This window comes from Caretta caretta, chromosome 8 (assembly GCF_965140235.1).
Source record: "Caretta caretta isolate rCarCar2 chromosome 8, rCarCar1.hap1, whole genome shotgun sequence".
Taxonomy (NCBI): domain Eukaryota; kingdom Metazoa; phylum Chordata; order Testudines; family Cheloniidae; genus Caretta; species Caretta caretta.
The window spans coordinates 12324403-12345920 of NC_134213.1; the positions used below are offsets into that span (position 1 = coordinate 12324403).

At 42.4% G+C, this 21518-nt stretch overlaps 1 protein-coding gene across 2 annotated transcripts in view; it reads right to left on the bottom strand.

The window, feature by feature from the left end:
* Positions 1-16052: 16052 nt before the first annotated feature.
* Positions 16053-21518, bottom strand: part of DDX46 (DEAD-box helicase 46) — a 36980-nt gene continuing 31514 nt past the window's right edge. For both annotated transcript variants that reach the window (XM_048860442.2, XM_048860441.2), the window contains exons 20-23: positions 21095-21313; positions 19644-19788; positions 18826-18899; positions 16053-18032 (exon numbers count right to left, since the gene is read on the bottom strand). In XM_048860442.2, the coding sequence (XP_048716399.1) occupies positions 17985-18032; positions 18826-18899; positions 19644-19788; positions 21095-21313 (486 nt within the window). In that variant the 3' untranslated portion in view covers positions 16053-17984. The remainder of the gene's footprint in view (positions 18033-18825; positions 18900-19643; positions 19789-21094; positions 21314-21518) is intronic.

Sequence of the window (21518 nt, forward strand, 5' to 3'; positions counted from 1 at the left end):
GGAGAGGAGATGTTGGGGGGGAAGTTTCATGGAGGAGACTTGGGAGGAGATTTGGGGGGTTCTTATCTGACTGACACCCTGAGTTATTTTCTGGTCTCTTTTCTGTCACTTTTATTTTACAAGGGCAGTTAGCTGCAGTGGAAATGACTATCCCGGAGTGGTCGGACTTTCTCACAGTGGCTGTTTGTGCTCGGTTCCCATCCTCAATGATTGAGGAACCCCAAATCAGAGCAATATCATTTTGTATGTATCCACGTTTTGTGAACAATGATGAATAAAAGAAAAGTGATTTAAAAGGACTGAAAATTTGACATTGCAAATTGAAATAAGGCAGGACTATCTCCTATTAAGACTCCAGCAAACTGGCCTGACTGGAATCCATATCATGTTTCCGAGGCTTGGTCTCCACACTGTAGAGTTAGGTCAATGTAAGGCAGCTTAAGTCAACTTCACTCTGTAAGCGTCTACACTACAATGTTGCTCCCACCCAAATAAGTTGCCCACTACACTGACCTAATAACTAAACCTCTACAAGAGTCACAACGCTTAGGTCCATGTAGTTAGGGCAGCGCAGTGTCTGTGTAGACACTGCATTACTCACATCATCTGTTGGCTGTGAGCCCCACAAGGAGTTCACAGCTGGAGCCCCTCTACTCCAGGGTTGACAGCCAGAGCTGTCAACCCCACACAGGGCTCACAGCTCCAACTGCCAGTCCCGGGCGGGAGGACTCCAGCTGTGAGCCCCAGGGAGGGGGGGCTCCAGCTGTCAGTGCCCCACAATCCCCACACACTGAAGTCTGTGGAAGCACTCCCGGTGAGGATTTGCACCACCAACAGAGGGGGCATAGTGTGGACATGAACCACGGCAGTAATTATTGTGGTGTCTGTGCATCAACGTAATTTAGGTCGACTTAATTTTGTCGTGTAGACAAGGCCCAATTGTTATTTAAACTGGAAGCTGAAAAAGAGCCACCAAACAAGAGTGCACCTTTTTTGCCTGCGTATTCAAATATTAAAAAGGATTTTAATTTAAAAAGAGAGGTTTGGCCAGCTCTGATAATGACTTCCTTTGTGGCCTAGGGCAAGTCACTGAACTACTGTCTCAATTTCATAGTCTGTAAATTAGGGAGAACATTTGGCTCTCTCAGCAGAAGTGTAGGATTAAGTGTAGAGAGGATTAATTAGCTAGGGTGGTAAAACACTTGGGAGATGAAAAGTGCTAGGTAAATCCTAAGTGTTGTTTTAATTTCCTAACTTGTTAAATACAAAAACATATGTGCTGACACTCAGCATTGTTGACAGCTGACGGAGTATATTCTGAGTTTCTCTGAAGAGCACCTCTGAAGGTTCTGATGTTGGCCAGTGCTTGAAGCAACATATTGGAGTTGGTAACTAGCGTTTCTGGTTCTGTGTGTCCAATCCAGTGTTTCTATATATCTATTTAGGCGCATATGTCTGTTTTAGGCCTCCATTACCATTGTATCTGAGTACCTTGCAATTTTTAAAAATTAATTTAATCTCCTAATAGGCCTGTGAGGTAGGGAAGTACTATTTATCTCCATTTTACAGTTGGGGAACTGAGGCACAGAGTTCACCCAGGAAATCTGTGGTAGACCAGGGAATTGAACAAGTGTCTCCCAAGTTTCAGGCTAGTATGGAACCATCCTTCCTTTCCTGATCTATGTAGAAATTGACAACACTGTTCTCTGCCACTAATTGCCTCTCTATTAAAGACAAGTAAGATTACTGATTTATTTTACCTTAAAATAAAATCCCCTCTAAAAATATTTTCTTTCTGGAATGTGAAGGGTTAAACACAATAGAAAAAGCTGCCTTTTATTCCCAAGCAATGTTTCCATTGCTGCCTTTAGAAGGGGTGCTGAGGAGTTTGATGGGTTCTCTTCCAAAGGCCCAATAATGCTCCCCTTGCAATCCCTGAGAGAAAAAAATCAAGCCCTAAGACTGTATTAAAAATAATTTATTGAAAGATTGTTGTTGTTTCCCCCTTTCCCTGCAGATTTGCAACAGGGAAGGCAGCCATTGCTCTGACATGTATAACCCATAAATGTCTGGGTACATGCATCATGAGCCAGTACAGACTTGCAGCACCACCAGCAAATGAACTATTAAATTTTAATCTGCTGTATTTCTTTTAATGATGATTGAAGCCTGAGTGTGCAGTTCCCTCATCATCTCTTCAGGTAAGCTGTTTATGAACCAGGCTCCACACACTCATCTCAGCCCCTTTAAAGTGTGAACAGCAAATTCCGCTTGAGATTTTGAAGGAGATTTAAATGCCAAATGGGCTAATTTAGGACCTAAAGTCAATGGAAGTTGAAGGCACTCAGTGCTTCACAGCATTAGGCCTTTAGTTATCAAGGTGAGCCATGTTACTCTATAGAGCTACCAACTGCTGATTTTTGCCTGAATTTGCTAACGAATGCAACCCCAGCAGCAATAAGGTCAGAAGCTATTCTGCCTAAGTGCTGCTTTGTCCAATGCATAGACTAGTTCAAGTTAAAGGTCCTGGATTTAAATTACAATAAACCTTAAAAGGACTGAGTCCCACGTACCTGAAGTTGAGTGCTAAGAGATGTACTGTGTGACTCAAATGAGACCTTAAAAACAAACAAGGGTTTGTTAGCACTGATTAGACATTAAAGTCCTGTGGAACTTTTTGTAAGAGTTTTTCCAGCACTGCTATCCAAATGTTTCCCTGTCCAGTGTTGTGCAATGTCCTGGCTGTTGTGGTCCACCCCAGAGATATATATCATTTCCAAAATATGTTGTGGTCCTTTGGGATGAAGGTTGCTATACAAATGTGAGACATTTATCTTTCCAAGACGATGATCCATGTTGCCCTCTAAATTCACACAGAATAAGGTTTTAATCCAAAGGAATGACAGAGGTAGAATAGTTGCCTTTTTTGTCCAAGGTTTGTGGAATTCTTAACTTCTGACATTAGGAAGTAGCATGGAAGAGAAGCATAAAGATTTTTTTTTAAAGTAAAAGCCACTTTCATCCCTGCATAATGATTTAGTTTAATTATTTATGTGACTTTCTGCCATACTGGGTTTAATTCTTACCTGAGAGGCACCATATCAAATCAAAAAGAATTAGGCTACAAGTACTTCCTTCCTTTACATTATTTCCCCTTAGTTTCCAACCACCACTCCCCCCTCCCCCAATTCTTTGAAATTAGATGAAGTCCTGGCATGCTTTATGGCCCAATTTCCCTACAAGCAGCTCTGCTCTCTGACCTCAGCAGAATCAAGCATCGGCTAAAATAATGCATGCAAGTGAATTTCAATAGCATTTCCAAGCACTGAACTGTTGCATCTCTATAAAGAGGGAAACCTAAGTCAGCCTACTGCTAAAGCTATCACCGTGAGACTGACAGCAAGATCTAAACATTTGACCTTCAAGCTGGAAATGGATTTGTGGCTGTACTAAGACTGTGTGACTGATCTGTATTGTTCTGTGGGCAAATTAATTCCAGGTGATCAGTAAGGCAACCCTGGTGCCCATACTGCTCAAGTGTTAGTGCGGTAGCACTAATGTCTGGGTTTCTAGTTTGCACCTTGTGTTAACAAAAAAACCCAAACAAAAGAATTTGTGTGTTACACTATCTGATTTTCTGAAAACACTCCCCAAGATCTGCAGTTTGGCCCTTATTTACATTGTAAACAACTTGGGGCAGGGACCTTCTCTTTCTGTCTCCAAAGCACCCGGGCACTATGCAAACTAATAAAAGTTTCCATCTCTATGAAAAGGGGAGGTGAAATGCTACCTTTTTCCCCACCAACCAAAAGAATGGAGTTCTCCCTCTACCTGTAGTATCCCCACCCACCAATGCAGCTTGTAGTCTCACTGAGGGATATGGCAGGGAATTTCAATTTGTAAGAGGAGGGTTTGGGGAAAATGTATTCCTTATATTTTCCTCCACACACACATTCCAAAATAGCTTTGCAACATTCTCTCTTTACACAGGAGTTGGGACCACATGTGGCAGAGAAGGAAGAGGAAGGGATGTTACATGTACTCTTAAAAGTAGGGTGTGGGTACATTTGTGCTGCAGCTACACTTGCCTGGGATCTCATTCTTGGACCTTTCCAGCTGTGTATTCATGTCTGTTTAATAGTAAATTAATAAAACCCTTCATTTCTAGAAATGCACTGGGCAGATGCTAACACCCACATGCAACCGGGGCTAATGTTCCATTTAAAGGTAAAAATATATCAACTTCCTGGCTCAGGGTTCAGAACAAGTGTGCACCTGCATCTACTGTTATGGAAACAGGGTCACAGAGTAGTGGTGACCTAACTAGAATCGTAGAACTGGAAGGGACCTTGAGAGGTCGTCTAGTCCAGTCTCCTGCTCTCAAGGCAGGACTAGGTATTATCTAGACCATCCCTGACAGGTGTTTGTCCAACCCGCTCTTAAAAATCCCCAATGATGGAGATTCCACAACCTCCCTGGCAATTTATTTCAGTGCTTAACCACTCTGACAGTTACGAATTTTTTCCTAATGCCCAACCTAAACTACCCTTGCTGCAATTTAAGCCCATTGCTTCTTGTCGTATCCTCAGTGGTTAAGAAGAACAATTTTTCTCCCTCCTCCTTGTAACAACTTTTTATATACTTGAAAACGTATGTCCCCTCTTGGTCTTCTCTTTTCCAGACGAAACAAACCCATATTTTTTTCAATTTTCCCTCATAGGTCATGTTTTATAGACCTTTAATCATTTTTGTTGCTCTTCTCTGGACTTTCTCCAATTTGTCCACATCTTTCCTGAAATGTGGTGCCCAGAACTGGACACCAGCCTCCAGTTGAGGCCTAATCAGTGCAGAGTAGAGCAGAAGAATTACTTCTCATGTCTTGCTTGCAATACTCCTGCTAATACATCCCAGAATGATGTTGGCTTTTTTTGCAACAGCATTGCACTGTTGACTCATATTTAGCTTGTGATCCACTATGACCACCAGATCCCTTTCTGCAGTACTCCTTCCTGGGCAGTCATTTTCCATTTTGTATGTGTGAAACTGATTGTTCCTTCTTAAGTGCAGTACTTTGCATTTGTCCTTCTTTAATGCCTGTGATAGTCTTATTTAAGAAACACTATCGACATAAAAATTATACACCCTTCTGTATTATGTTACCAATAATTCCTGAGATAATCAGAACTAAACATTTTTTAAAATCTAAATGTATTTTCCCTCCATTTATGCTGGCTGTAAGAGAATCAGCTGCCTCCCCTGTACCCCCCTCATGGCCAGGAGTGCCTGTGCTATGCCCTGCCCCTATTTTTCCCTTCACCAGGGAAATGGCACAGTCTCTTTCTATCACAGCCCTTCTTAGAGCAGCTTTCTATTTAAAAACAGTCTTCCACTCAGCCTTAAGCTGGGCATCGCTCCGCCTTCCTGAGGAACTGTGCTGCCCAAAACCCTCTTTCTTTGTACCTTCACACTGCTGTTCCCTCACTGCAGGAGGTCCTCCAGCTTCCCGCTGCCTTCTTATCCTGGGATAACCTGATTCAAGGCAGGTGTGGTTCATCCCGCAATTAAGCCTGTTTCTGATGAGAATTCTCAGTGAAGCAATGTTTGGATTGCAATCACTGCAGGGCAATGGCCCTTTGTTTAAAAACAATCATTTCTACTGGAACTAAAAAGAAAATAATACAAACAAATCTAACACTTATTTTTACAAAATGTGCATTTCGGGGCCAAATTTGAGTCTAAGTGTGTCTCTTTAGTCTTTGTGTTTTTGGAAAGAGCTCTAGGCAGAAGGTTTTTTCCCCCTCTGCTCTGGAAGCCAGAATTTCTTCTGCAAAAGCCTGAGCTTAAGATCACAAACTCGTTTAAGCTGATACCATATTTGGAAGAGATCTGGGTCAAGAAAAATAATCAAAAGGGAAGTGCATTCCTCTTCAGTCATGTGACTGGAACAGACTGCATGCGTGCACTCAGGCTCATTTTATGATCAGCTAAACCAAATGGACAGGACACTGCTCTAAGAAACAGCAGTCGAGCTTTGGCGCAAGTGGGAGATCGGGAGGTGAACTGGCATCATACCATTTCACACTCTAAAAACCTCAGTTTTACTGTCTTATTTAAAAGTGAGCCATGCTGGTTTGGGAAGACCTTTAAGCATAGAGGTGCACAGCACCATCCATGGATAGTTTATTATCTGCACAAACAACCAGATATGTAGGTTCCCATTTAGGTCCCCATCCTGCATGTACACATGTGCTTAACTTTAAGCATGAGTAGTCCTAGTGAAGTCACTGGGACTACTCATACGCTTAAAGCTAAGAACATACGTTTGCAGGGTCATAGCCTTGAGCTGCATCCTTGCAGAGAGCTATGCCATCTTTTCATATTATCCCAGCAAGGTCCCGGATCCAGGCATTACCATTTAATTTCATCTTCTTGGGCTATGACAATTGCAAACTTTTAGCCAAATAAAGCAATTTACTTTAAAATATAGTTTTTGTGTCTAAAGCTAATTGAGCAATTCATGTGAGAAATTGTTCCTAAAGCTGCAGATACATTGTCTGCAACCGTCACAAGCATTTATTCAGTTACCAGCTATAGACATATTGAAAATGACAGTACAATCAAAGCTGTACAATTAAAATCTCAAGTACTCATGACACTGAACAGTTAATGTTCTAACTATACCCCTAACTGGGCCAAGTTGCACATCCATTATAATTCTGGATACACATTTTACAGCATAAAGAGTAGTGTATTAAATTACCGAGTTCGCCATAACACAGGAAGGGAACCAAGGGCACCTGAACCTTTGTAGATGTGGGGGGGGGGAAGGGGCATGCCCCCCACTTTAATGTAAGCATAGTTCAAGGGTGGGCAAACTGGTCTGACCCATATGTTCTTCTGTTCATTTGATCTGCTTATGAAGTAAACAGATGAGGTGGGGAACAGAAAGGTTTACATCTATCCAGATAAAAAGCTAGACATTTCCTGGCATCCAGCATGTAAAGATGCTGCTCCTCTGGGGTTGAATGTGGCTTAGAGAAGAACCTGGTTCAAGTGAAACTGGGAAACCACTTTAGATAAAAACTTAGGTTTTAGTCGCAGGGTCGCATTGTCTTTGGAAAATTGCATGGAAGGAGGCTCCACCTGCAACTCGCACACTCTGCTAGCAGATGTTATCATTACAAGGAAGGCAGTTTTCTGACACAGAGGGAGGAAAGAAGTCACCAGAGGCTTGAAAAGAGGTTCCATAAGAGCCACTTAAATGGTATTAAGGTCCCACAAAGGAACTAGCTCTTTAACTGGTGCATGAAGACGAATTACTCTTCTCAAGAACCTCACTGCCACAGAGTTTGACAACACAACTCATGAATAGGTGATGAAGTGCCAGAATTGCCTCCATATGGACACTGAGTGAACTAAAGTGCAAGACCAGAAGACTGAAAGTGTAACACGTACTCCAAGATGTTCTCGATAAAAGCCAGTTGAACTCCCCTGACGACAAAAACGTTGAACTCCCCTAACGACAATACTGAGAATCTCCTCCACTTAGCCGATTAGGCTGCCCTGGTGGAGGACTTCCTACTGTTAAGCAAGACCTGCCGGACTGTCTCCAAACATTGTTTCTCCTCTTCATCTAACCATGCAGCATCAATGTTGTGAGATACAGCGTGCTGAGCACTGGATGCAGAACCTGAGCATAATGCTGAATCAGGAGGTCAGGATGAAGAGGAAGAGATATGGGAGGCCGAACCAATAATGTGAGGAGGTCGGAGAACCAACATTGTCTCAGTCACACTTAAGCAATAAGAATGAGCCTGGCATGGTCCAATTTCAGCTTGAGAATGACCTGCAGGATGGTTGGAATTGGAGGAAAGGCATACAAGAGTGCTGATTCCCGCCTCAGGTGAAAAGCATCGGTCAAGGAGTCCAGACGGAGACCCTCTTTGGAGCAGAACAGCTGGCATTTCTTGTTGTCTCTCGTGACAAACAGGCTGACCATCAGAATGCTCCAAACTGCAAATATGGACTGCAGGATGCTGGGCTTCAGAGACCACTCGTGAGTCAGGGAGAATTTCCTGCTGAGATGATCTGCCAGATGATTGTGGATCCTAGGCAAGTGATTTGCCATAGGGATAATGTTTTCCCTGATGCAAAACTGCCAGAGCCTGATCACTTCCTGACACAGCACATTGGCATGGGCTCCCCAATCGTGTTCACGTAATACGTTGTGGTGGTATTGTCAGTGAGTATGAGAACCTTTGAGCCCCTGATGTGATCCTGAAAGCTTTGTCAGTCATTGTAGATGGCATGAAACTCCAAGAAGATTGATATGCAGAGAAACTTCTTGTTCTGACCATAGGCCTTGAACTTTCAGCGAATCCAGATGTGCTCCCCAAGTCCCTATTAAGGAGGCATCAGTGACTGTAGTCCTGGTTGGCAGAGGCCTTTTGAAAGGGATTACATGGCACACACCGTCCTGAATTGCCCACCACCATAAGGAGCCCAGAATCAGTGGAGGCAGTCAGACCAGCATGTCCAAAGGATATTGATTTGAACAATAGACTAACTTCAGCCATAGCTGAAGAGGACAGAGTCGCAGCCTCCCATATTAAATTACTTGTGTATACGTGGTCATATGGCTTAGCAACCTCAGGCATACTCAGTCTGTGGTTGAGTGTAGAGAGTGTAGAGACTGTAGGTGGTGGATCTCCTGGAATTACTCAGTGGGTAGAAATGCTCTTGAACTTGTAGAGTCTATCCGGGACCCAATGAACTCGATTCTTTACATTGGAACCAATGCTGACTTCCTGCTGTTTTGGTTGACACCTAGATACTCAAGCAGGCATAGTGTGAAGTGAACACGAGAGAGGACTTCTTCTCTGGACTTGCCACTCAGTAATCAATCATCCAGATACAAGAAGATATGAGTTCCCTTCTGTCTGAGGTATGAAGTTACCAGAGTCACATACTTAATAAAAACCCAGAGAGTAGAAGACAGGCTGAAAGGCAGTATGGTGTATTGGCAGTTCTGGCCAGCCAAGACAAACCTGAGGAGCCTTTGTGACTTGGGAGGATTGTTACATGGAAATATGCATCCTGCAGATCCAGAGCAGCAAACCAGTCATTTTGATTCAAGGTAGAGAGAATAGTTGCTAGGGTGACCATATGGAATCTCACATATCTGATGTATTTGTTGAGATCGCAGGCTCAATAATAGGTCTCATCCCTCCATTGAGCTTGGGGACCAGGAAATACCAGGAGTAGAACCCCAGCCTCAAATGCAGCAGGGAGACCTCCTCTACAGTCCCCAGAGCCAGTAAAGACTGAACCTGCTCGAGGAGCAGTGTCTCGTGAGAAGGGTCCCTGAAGAGGGACCGGGGATGGGGGAGGGAGTGGAACTGTATGACATAATCCGATCTGACCATGCTTAGGACCCAGTTGTTTGTTGAAATTGAGTCCCACTCACTATTAAAGCAGGTCAGCATGTCTCCAATCAGGGAGGACCAAGGAGGAGAGGTTACCATTGGATCACTGTCCTGAACACACAAGTCAAAATGAGCGCTTCCTAGGTGCCGGGGGCAGAGCAGTACCTAGTTAAACCCAGAACCAGAGGACCTTCTCCTTTGTGATCTGTGACTCTTTCTGAAGTAGTCCCGCTGCTGCACAGAAAGGGAGGATTGTCCAAAACCAAAACAAAACAAAAAAACCCCACACCACTGCAAGCAGTGTGGCTGCTGACCATTATGATGACTTCTCTTTGTGGTGGGAGATTATACTTCCAAAACATGCAAAGTTTCTCAGGAGTCTTTAGACGAGGGCAAGTTTTCATCAGTCTTTTCTGAAAACAAAATCCAGCCATTGAATGGTATGTCCTCATTGGTCAGCTGCATATCAGGCACAATGCCAAAATTCTGCAGCCATACGGCCTCCTCATGACTACAGCTGATGACATAATCCTGGCTGAGGCATTCAACATGTGTAGAGCTGCCTGCAAGGAGGTCTTGGCTGCCACATAGACTTCTGAAATGAATGCCTTAGACCCTTACCTGGAGGGTTCTTGTAACCTGTATGCGAACTTACACATCGCCACCCAATTAACAAATTCATATTCTGAGAGCAGTGCCTGCTGGTTCATGATGCACATCTGCAAGGAAGAGGAAGTATAACTGTTTCTCCCCATCAAGTGCATTATCTTGGACTCTCAGTATTTTGGTGTGGATTTATACCTTCTCTGCTGAGTCCTGTCATTTCCTGCAGTCACCACAAGGAAGTTAGGGGATGGGTGGGAGTAGAAAGTGTCAGATCTTTGCATGGGAATGAAGTACTGTTTCTCCGAACATTTCACCATAGAGGGCAATGAAGCAGGGATATTCCGGAGGGCCTTTTCTGGCTCCAGGACAGCCTCATTTATCAGGGGGCTAATCTCCTGGAGCTGATGGTTAGAGAATATCAAGCATTATGTGTATTCTCCTGGAAGAATTCAGCCTGGATACCCAAGACAGTGGCCACACACCTCAGGAGATCCTGATATATCTTTAAAGTCCTCAGGCACCAAGGGAGAGGAAGATTCCAGCATGGTAGAGTCCAGGGAGGACAAGGAGGTGGTGTACTGTGCCAACAGTAGATCCTTTTCTTGTCCCACAGATCCAGTCAGAAGAGCCCCATAAGTCCCAGGGGAATTGACTCAGTGGTCACTTGCAGTAGTATAGGAGCAGGAGCCACCATTGGGACCAGTGATCTCGCTCTGGAACAGGTGAAGGAGTGGGACCTCAGGGACTGAGGAGTGTCCCAGGGATTCCAGGTAGGCCACTGGACATACGGATAAGGCATCGATGGCCAGTAGGCACCAGGCCAAGAGCTTCTTTCTCAACTGCAGGACAGATGCCAGTCTCAGTACCAATAGTGATCCAAGGGTTCTCTCTGGTGCCCATCCGATGAGGAGGATGACCTCAACCTGAATCTTGAGGAATCACAGAGGTTCAGTGGTGACAATGGGAGAGCCAGACGTTGGCAACAAGGATGGTACCAAACTTTATGGTGGGATCTGCTGCCAAGACGATGGTGCTGAAGGATGCACCAGCGTTGAGGGGGCCTTCAGTTCCAGGCCCAGCATAAACTCCGTAGCCTGCAGCCTAAGTGGTGTGAGCTGTGTTACCAATGGATCTGATGGCTCTGACACACAGTCAGAAGGTGCCAGAGGCATAACAGAGGACAAGCTGTTAGAAGCCATAGCACTAGAGACCTCCTGAACCAGTAGAGAGCCTGGGACTGAGAAGCAAAGAAGGTCTGAAGCCACCTCATATGCTGTCACAATGGTCAGCACGGGTGCCAATGTCGTCAGTGCTGGACTCATCTGATAATCCATGCCAGAACCAGTCAGACAAGGGCCTCTGCCAAAATGGGCCTCATGGCCTGCTCCAGAAGGTGCTGCCTCAAGTCTCTTGTCACCCGACTGCTCTTAGTGAATCACTTGCAGATGGAGCACTGCTCTTTAATGTGTCCCTTGCCGAGACACAACAAGCACCTCATATGGGGGCCACTATTGCAGATAGCTGCCCTGCATGAGGGACAATGCTTGAACCCTCATGAGGACATCACACAGTGGAGCCAACTACTCTACTAACTAAACTAACACTAAGGTACTACTATTACCACCGTATAAAAAAAAGTTATCAGAAAACTGAGTGTAAAAGTGTGAGGTGAAAACTTCACACAGAGCTTTGACTCTAGCCACGGGCAGTGAGAAGAGATTGAAGTAGCCAGGGAGGTGCCACCTTTATACAGCCAGGGGAGTGGCTATGGCTGCAGGCAATGAGTGCCACCCCTACAAGTACCGCTAGGCAAAGCTCTGCCTCCGATGCGCAGGGCATGCACACCCACATGGAATACACGGCTGCATCTACTCAACGAATGTTCGCGATGGAGCATGCCCACATTTACATTTCCCATCTTTTGGGATTCTCCCTGTGCAACCTTCATGTTGCTTTTCTGCAGAAATTCTGGAGCTAGTTCATTGACCAACAATTGTGCACTCCAGCAGCCACACACATGTGCAGCACAATTGTGTTTAAATGTTTTCTACTGAACATGCTCTGTATGTGATTTTCTGAAGAGTAATTTCTCTGTTAAATTATCTTAAATCAAAGGCACTAGCCCTGAGGCAGGGACCATTGGCATGCTAGGTTTTAAACTTCATCCATATTTGGAGCAGCCCTGTGGTAGCTCTATGCCAACGTGAATGTGCAGGGATTTGGAGGACTCTTTTTTTTTTTTTAATACACCCAGATGAACTTTCTGCTAAAAAAACCCAAAACCCTCCTCGTGTGCCTCAGGCAGAGCATGGCACTCAGATGCTATATAAGAACACAGAACATTTCAACTCAGAAGCTGAGTATTTGAAAATGATGAGCATGGGAATCACTTCACCTCAATTGAAATTCAGGTGCTTCTGTGATAAAAAAGATGGCTGCTGTTTACATGGACTGAAGATTAGATATCCAGGGCAGGAAGTTAAGCTACTGGTTAGGGCTGTTTGAGATGGAAAACAGATACTGACTAACAAAATGATTTTTCTAGGAGATTGGGGGAATCAGAAAAATAATGGAGGAGTTTTACTTTTGGCCTTCACTGAAAGTAGCTGTTATGTGTGTGGCAATAGCACAATCAGTTCTGTACAGTATGCTACACTGATACTTTTATGGCTCACACCATCATAGTGTCAGAGTGTCTCACAATGAATTTATTCTTATAACCTCCATGAGAAGTAGGGTGGTGGTATCTGTTTTACAGATAAGAAACTGTGGCAGAGATTATTAATTGACTCTGGGTCATACATAAGAACGGCCATACTGGATCAGACCAAAAGTCCATCTAGCCCAGTATCCAGTCTTCCAACAGTGGCCAATTCCAGGTGCCCCAGAGGGAATTAACAGAACAGGTAATCAAGTGAGCCATCCCTATCGCCCATTCCTAGCTTCTGGCAAACAGAGGCTAGGGACACCATCCCTTCCCAACCTGGCTAATAGCCATTGATGGACCTATCTTCCAGTCTGTAGCAATGCCAGGAATTGAACCCAGAGCCTCTGAGTCCATTGGCTTAACCACAAGCCCTTCTTCCCAAGTCCCTTAGTCACAAATTATACGAAAGGAAGGGCTGGGAAATAAGCCTCTTTTCTTCAATTTCCACTTAGGTACATAAGCACAGATTTTACTTCCACATGACAAGCTAAACTATATATCTGAGTAGAGACAGATACTCTTAGGTTTCTAGAAAACATATTTTGTACTTTTGAAGCTTTGTAGTGTCATGGGGCAGCAGATATTAATGGTTTAAAAAAAAAACTAAAACAACAAAAAAACGCTACTCACTGGAGTGGTGAAACACAAAAATCACTCTTGTGGCCACTGCAAGATTTTTTAATTTAAAAGATTAAAACTGCTGCACTTTTTGATTACTCTAACATTAATTATTAAACATATGCAATGTATTTTGTCCCAGGCCAGCTGCCATAATCTTTAGGCCACAGACTGCCAGGATGCCTCCTTGAATCATCCACCAGAAAGACCCTTACCAATATAAAATCAAAATATTTCTCCAGAAAGCAAAGCACACTTGTGCTGATTTTTACTGTCTCCCATCTTAATATCTGCAGCTTCTTCCCAACACTCACATTGTCCACCTCCATACAAAGCACATGCAAAAAGCATCTTCTTAGCCCATCAATCTGACCATTTCACCCCTCCTTTGAATCCCTTCCCAAGCTCCCCCACCCCCTTTGAGTGCAATTAGATCTCTGGGGAAGGGACTGTGCAATTTATAAATACTGCAAGTTACATTGCATAATTCTGGGCATCAGAGTCACCATTTTCACATTTCTATTGCACTGCTGTGCTCATGAAGGTACAAACCCCAGTACACAACTGGAAAGCAAAGCAGAGGGGTAGCTCTTGTGCTCATACCACTTCAGGAACAGATTCAGATCATGTAATTAGCTGCCTCTAATCCAGTCATTGGACCCTATACTATTCTTATATTCAGACACCCATTCTGATGTATTCTGAAAAGGCCACTAATGTGAATTCTTACGTGCACAAACCCAGTCAGGGTTTCTGACAAAGTAAAAGAATTAGGCCTAGACTGTGACTTGGAACCGCCCTTTTGCTTGTGTTTGCACAGCACCTAGTACAATGGAGTCCTGGTCTCAGACTAGGGCTCCTAGGCGCTACTATAATATAAATAACAAAAGGCACAGTTGTGAGCAAGGAGTGCATAAACTTAACTGCCCTAAATAATCCCTTGTGACTCCAACATCCAGCTGATACACACTTCCTCCCTATTCAGGATTGAAGAGCAAGAATTTGGTTCCAGCCAAAACCAGCAGCAAATTGTGACTTCCACTATGCAAGTCCCATTGTGCTGGACAGCCAGCGGAGCCAAGGCTCTGACAATTTTCCACTTAGCTGCTGGGGAGGAGGTGCAGGGAGTAAGTGCTTACTCCTGTGGGCCCAGCAACCCAAGGTATATGTAGCCAACATACAGGTATAAAAAGTATGTGCTTGTTCTCCCCTCACTCCATTGCATAGGTACTTAGGCCTGGTCTACACTAGAGTTAGGTTGATGTAAGGCAGCTTACACTGATCTAACTTTAAGCATCCACACGAAATGTAGCTCCCACCAATGTAAGTTGCCGGGGGGGGGGGGGGGAGGGATAGCTCAGTGGTTTGAGCATTGGCCTGCTAAACCCAGGGTTGTGAGCTCAATCCTTGAGAGGGCCGTTTAGGGATCTGGGGCAAAAATTGGGGATAGGTCCTGCTTTGAGCAGGGGGTTGGACTAGATGACCTCCTGAGGTCCCTTCCAGCCCTGATATTCTATGATTCTATGTCACTACATAGAATGCTATGCCTCTTGTGGAGGTGGAGTTACTTAGGTAGATGTAGTTAGGGCATCATTACTTACATCGCCTGTTGGCTGTCAGCCCTGGGGCTTGAACTATCTGTGCCCCGGAAGCACTCCTGGTGAGGATGCACATAGTCAACAGGAGTATAGTGTGGACGTGAAACACCTGTAGTGGCTGTACATTAATTTAACTTGACTTAATTTTGTAGTGTAGAGATGCCCATAAAGTCACAATCTAGCCCTCAGAATTAGGGGTTAGTCATCATCAGGAGGGATACTTCTGCACTGCACACACTGTGGAATAAGCTGGTAAGTATATAAGGCAGCCTGGATCTACCACTAGTCAGGACAAGAGATGCCACAAGAAGAGGAACCCCAGGCTATTAGCTGCTGACAAAATATGATTACAGCAAAACGTTTAAAAAAAGTTTATGATCCAGCATCACTTTTTTTCTATTTCTGCCCAAAATACAATCGCTGGAGGATGTTTTGCTTACTCAAACACCAAAACTATAAGGAAAATATAGGGAGTTGGGAACACACTCTCTTTGGAAAGTGTGTTAGATAACAGAGCAAAAAGGGTACATTGCTCTGTTATCTATTATATTGCTTTTTTTTTTTTTTTTTTTTAAAGATACAGTTCAAGTTCTCTTCCAGCATCTGAAAGGGGGTGCATCCCCCAAGGAAGCAGCAGACATGTTATGGTTATCAGAGAGCTGGGTCCACTTCCATGAGCACAAAAACAATTAGGAAGAAAGATTTAATGCAACAATTTTAGTTCATTGTTTTCCTCCATATTCTTATTCTTCGCCTTGTTACCACGATAGCTTTTTCCCCTTCACCTCAATTTCTCTCTTTTTTGCCTTATTTATTTCTGTTAAGAGTTTGTCTCATTTTTTTCCTCTCTTGCAGATTGCTGGCCCTCCCCATCCCAAGTACCCAAGCACCTTAAGTGATGTTTCTCTTGCAGCAGTTTTACTGTCTGGTGTCTGTCTGCTGCTTTTCATTCCATTCCTAACAAAGATTCTAATGTAATGATAGTGAACGTGTTTCCCTACACTTAAAGGAGCAGCTACAATTAGTGAGCACAGAGCTGCAATAGAAACAAGTGCAGAGGCACAGCATACAGGGCAAAAACCATCATCGGAAAGAGCATTTCAGAAAAAACACATGGACATTATTTTTATTTAGAGGAATTAAAAAAAATATGAATATTGACATTGCATTTAAAAAACCTTGGAAGATTGTACATTGTCCAACCTCGCTGAAAATCCAACAGCGTTGAGCTGGAAATCTCAGAAGTATGTCTATCAGAGCTTTGCTCAGTAGATATCATCACGAACATTTCAAACCAAAGACGTTTAAAAAAAAAAGTCAGAATGCCTGAACCTGAAAGTGCTCTACACCAAACATATCAAAACCCACCACAACTCTGGGGGACATTGCAATTTACAGCACTGTCAAAAAGTTAGACAAGTCAGCACAAACTGTGTGAAACATCTTACATAATAAATAATCCTAACTACGAAGCCTGAAACATTTAAAGGGAATCTGATTTTGAAAATATCTGAGGTTTTGTTTGAACTTTGAGATGATTTTCTTATATGTGCTACTTCTGGCTCCATTCAGGTCTTTTGTTTTGTTTAGTTTTTTTTTTTAAACTTTCTTAGGTATCGTATTAAGGTTGTTCCTGGCAGAGTAAATGTATAGTGCTTAGTGGATATGGCCGGTTTTCTCTTTTTCTACATCTACAAATGTATTAGTATCTCAGAACTGGAGTGGACTTCAAAATATTTGATTTTTGGAAAAAATGAATTTATAACCATGATGCAAGCATTTGATTTGTTCTTCACTAGGGTTAAAGCAGTACATACACATAGCTATTTTAAAAGTATATATTTTCCTCCACGATGTCAGGTCAGGAAAGCTTTCTACAAAAAGCCTTGTAAGTTTTCATCTTCTTGAAAGCTTTTTCAGCTGCTAGAATGACTCAACAATCTGTCACTTTGGTTACAGATAAGACAAGAGGTTAAAAAAATTAAATCTTGACAGTAACAATGTGAAACGTTAATGACTTCTGGGGATGAGGGAGAAGTGGGTTCAAAAAAGTTGACTCCCAGGAAGCTTTCACGTTCCACCACTGCAATAAGGGTCGTTTGTGGAGCCGACCTACAAAGCTAATTTTTTGTCGAAAGCCATTCTCTAATAGTATAACAACAGTCATCCTGAAAGAATCACATTAAATGTATATATAACACTATAAAAATGTGTCAAACTTTATGCTTGATTACAAAAGTGGTTTCTCTCTTTTGCTGAGATTTATTTATTTTATTTACTAAAGGTTGAAGAATGGGAACAAAATCAAATCCTAAAATGCTGACATTTAGAGAAAATCTGAAAGCCATTTTTGTACTACAAAATGTCTCATTTTACAAGAAACCCAAAGATTTAACTATTCTATTCCCCAAATGATAAAGGCAAAGTAGGAAGTAAAAAAGGATGGGGGGGAGGGGAGGGATATCTGTAAAACTACATCTTAATTGTTCTAGGACAAAATTCTAAACTCTGATCAGCACAGGGCTCTCACTGACATCAGTGGGGGTTTTGCAGAGAGAATGCATATGGAATAGGTCACAGAGATGCTACAGATTAGAAAAGGAAAATTCTGCTCTTATAGTGGCTGTTTTAGTACTCCACAATAAACTTAAAAGGTGTGAACTACCCCTAAAATGTGAAGTTGTAAGTACACCCTAACAAATTCCAAAGCAAAGCCAAAATAATTTAATTTACATTATATCAGAATGTCAGGAAAATTAAAATATGTTTTATTCAGTAGTTTTTCAGTGAAAAAACTATATAAACTATACTTTGCAATTACATCATGCCCTGACAAAGCTGGTCTGCTTTAAGACTGCTAACCTTAGTGAAGAGAATGAGCTGTCTCAGCAAATATCAATTTTGTGTTAAAATGTCAGCAAGGAAAAAATAAAAATATCTTAATTTACAATAAGCAGTGTGAACACCAAAGACAACAGAAGCCACGAAGTGTCAGACACCAGCTGCTGGCAGACAGGTTACTCCAAATATTTACAGAACTTTGTATCTTCCTTTGTTGGTTGGTTGGTATGAGTTTTGCTGCAATTAAAGAGGAAAAATAAGTCAATCACAGCACTAGTTGAAAACAGACAAGTGAACAGCTGAATCATTCATTATTAGAATTGCTCCGCAATAACCCTTTCTTTGACAGTTGGAAGGAATTTTTATGTAGAGTTCAGCAATTTTAAAAATAGAGCAAAGCTAGATCAATAAAGGCACAAGAGCAATGGAACCCACGAGCAGCTGGGTTGAGAAGTGTCTGCTACCAGCAGTTCTGCCTGAGTCTAACGCAATATTATTGTAGGTTGCTCCACAAAAAGCCAAGGCCTGTGCTTCTGAAGAATTCAGAATTCCAGTCTCCCAAGGCAATCCTTGATTTGCAAACGAGGAGCAAGATAACTCTAAATACAGAAGACTACTGCTCCTGGCGTGCTGCATGGAGCAACTAACCTCTACACAGTACAAACAACTAAAAACAAGAAAAGTTAAAAACCAATCTGTTACATGCCCAGCTCTGCCTAATGGAGCTAAAGCCAGGAAATGAACTGTTTTGTGAGGTAAGAACTAGCCCTTAAAGTGATGTCACAAAATTCTGTTGATGTCTTTTGTCTGCATAGAATACCTATGAGCCTGGGTTGACCCACAGAACAGAGAAATGTATTTTCTTTGCTGTTCGCCAGTACAGCATATTTTAGATCTGCAGCTTCCTGTCCCAGATATTAATAAAGATTTATGCTCTAGCATTGGTATAAACTTTCTGAAACATGTACTTGTAAAGCTTTAAAAAGCCAAGCACATTCTTCTGAAATACAGTATACTGTATTTCACTTACCAGTCTGATAAGTTCTTCTTTTATAAGCCTCGTGATTTCTGCCTTTGCTTTCTGCACAGCCAGTTCATTGGCACCTGGAGACAGAACAGGAAGAAACAAAATATTAGAATCTTTTCCACACACAACGCCGAAAGAGTAAAACTGCAAGTTACTTCTAGTAGCACTGTATAGGTTTCCAAACACATTTTAATAGTTTGCAGTTGAACTCTCGACTAGTGTTTATTACCAGGGCTGGTTTGTTTTTTAAACAAAGGACATACTTAAAATTTCGAGTCACATTTCACAATACCCACAAACACCTAAAACAACAGGTTACTTTGCAGACAAACTCACATCAGCAATAGAGCATGCCAGAGTAAACGTAAGATTAATTGGGCCATAGGTTGCAGACAATAGATTTGAACAGGTATGATCCCTGCCCAGTGCTGCTGGATAACAGCACCATTTTGTCTCTTTTCCATGGCAACTCAAATAAGGTCGCTCCGTTTCCTCTCATTTTTTAGCACCAAGTGTATTCTTCTTGTTATTCTTTTTTTGAATATTTTCAAATACAGCCACCATGTAAGCAAGCACCTTTAGTCTGGGTAGGATGTTGGTCCCGAGAGGTCTTCACATCACCATGATCCAAGTAGCAAAAACTATCGAGACAAATGAGTGGCTTCCCTGGGTGCCCACATTTCCATAACCAACAATGGTCTGGAGTGAGGACCCAAAGGTTACTACAATAATGATTATGGTTACTACCACAAGGATTCTCATGTCTAGTTTCACACTGTACTGGGGACATTTTTTTAAATTTAAATATCTGTCGTACTTACTCTCTATAGCCAAGTAAATTTTTCGTTCTCCTTCCTTGGGTTCTTTGCCTGGAGGGAAATACGTTCCTCTGATTGTAATGGCAGCTTCAGAATATTCACTGATTCTCTGCAGAGCTTCCTTGGAGGTAACCTTCCACCTAGCAGTCTGCACAAGAAAAAGGTATAGGAAGAGGAGCAGCGAGAAAGACATTTTATAAAAGAGGAACCAGAGGGTTAGCTGACATTCTAGACAGAAAACGTATCAACAAAATTATATGGTGAGAGCTATTTAAACAGAAATGTGTTCCAGGGCAAATGGGTTTTAATCAGTTCTTTTAAAAAATGAGCACCCACGTCCAAACAAACGTATGCCATAAAATACATTAGCACTGCTACCCCTTACTTCAGGGAAAGAAGAAGAAAGGTGGAGGAAAGAGAATGATGGATGTACGGGACCACTGGAAAGAGCTTTCCAGTGTTTCCATTTCACTCTGTGGGAAGTTTAGAAGCTTGAAGACTGAAGTGTGAGAAAGAGTACTTCATTCACTTGGACACTGAGATTTCAACAGAAATAACTGCTAAGACACACTGTTACAAATTCTTTTCAAGAATGAGGCAAACTGCTATCTTGTGTATCACCTACTATGATCTAGTGTACAAAGGTAGGGGCATATGAAGAACAAACTCAGGGCTAGGATATAGCCCATACTGTGGTTATGTGCATGCAATTTGAGTCCCATTGAGAAAACTCATGCAATTATACAAAACATTTACACTGTACTTGCATTAGGAAGAGCAGACAGGAAAGAGCAAACTCGCATCTCTCTCACTAATTCTACTAGTCAGGCGATTACTCTTATTGGTATTAGAATAGCACCAAGAGGTCCAATGACTGGTCAGGGCCCCATTGTGTTAGACAACATACAGACAGAGAGCAAAAGATAGTCCCTGTTCCAAAAGGCTGACAGTGGAGATTTTTTAGAAGCATAAATGGCAGTTATGCACTTAATTCCCATTGACCGAGTTAGGTGCCTAACTACTTTTTATGCCCCTGAAAATCTCCCCTAATAATCTCAGTTTAAGAAGAGATGTAATAATCAAGACATATGGGTCTGGACCAGAATTGTGGTAGTGTGGCCAAAGAAGAAAGGCCAGATCTTTTCAATATTACATAGGAAAATTCAATAAGATTTAGATGCTGACTGGATCAAGGGCAGAGCTTCACATTTTCATGTGGTAAGGAACAGTCTTAGAATGTGTCTGAAAGATTATGCATCTCTTACATGGTGCAGATTACACAGCTGAGCTAATGTCACGGAGCTTTATTGGATACAGCTGATAAATATCTGAGACACAGACAAAACCTCTCTGTTGGAACAAACACATTAAAAACTTGTACAAAGAGTCTGCAGTAAAGCACTGTGTTAAGTGACTGGAATTAAAATATGATTAAAGAAAAAAATTATGCTTGCCTGTGGGAAGTCATTGATCTCTAATTCCTCCTCGTATCTCTTAAATGATTCACTTTGTCCTCCCTCCTGTTTTTCTTCCTCTTGTTTTTCTATGGGCACATAATTGAGCTTGGCATTTATCTTTTCAGCCAGTTGCTCTGCAATAGTTTTGGCAGATACAGTAGGAGCCTGAATTGTGCCTCCTCTCAAGATAGCATTTGTAGCCTGCTGCATCACATCCTGTAATAAAACAAGTCTACATTCATTACAAGGTACCCAGAGGCAGCACCATAAAAACCTGGCCTTTTCAGCACCAGAGTTTCATTACATTTCTACACATAATAAATGCCCATGTATGCAGCTTCAACACTCTTCCCAATCCCGCCCAAAAAAGAAAAAAAAAAAAAGCCTTGCTACATTTTCTACTCTAAATGCTATGGACATT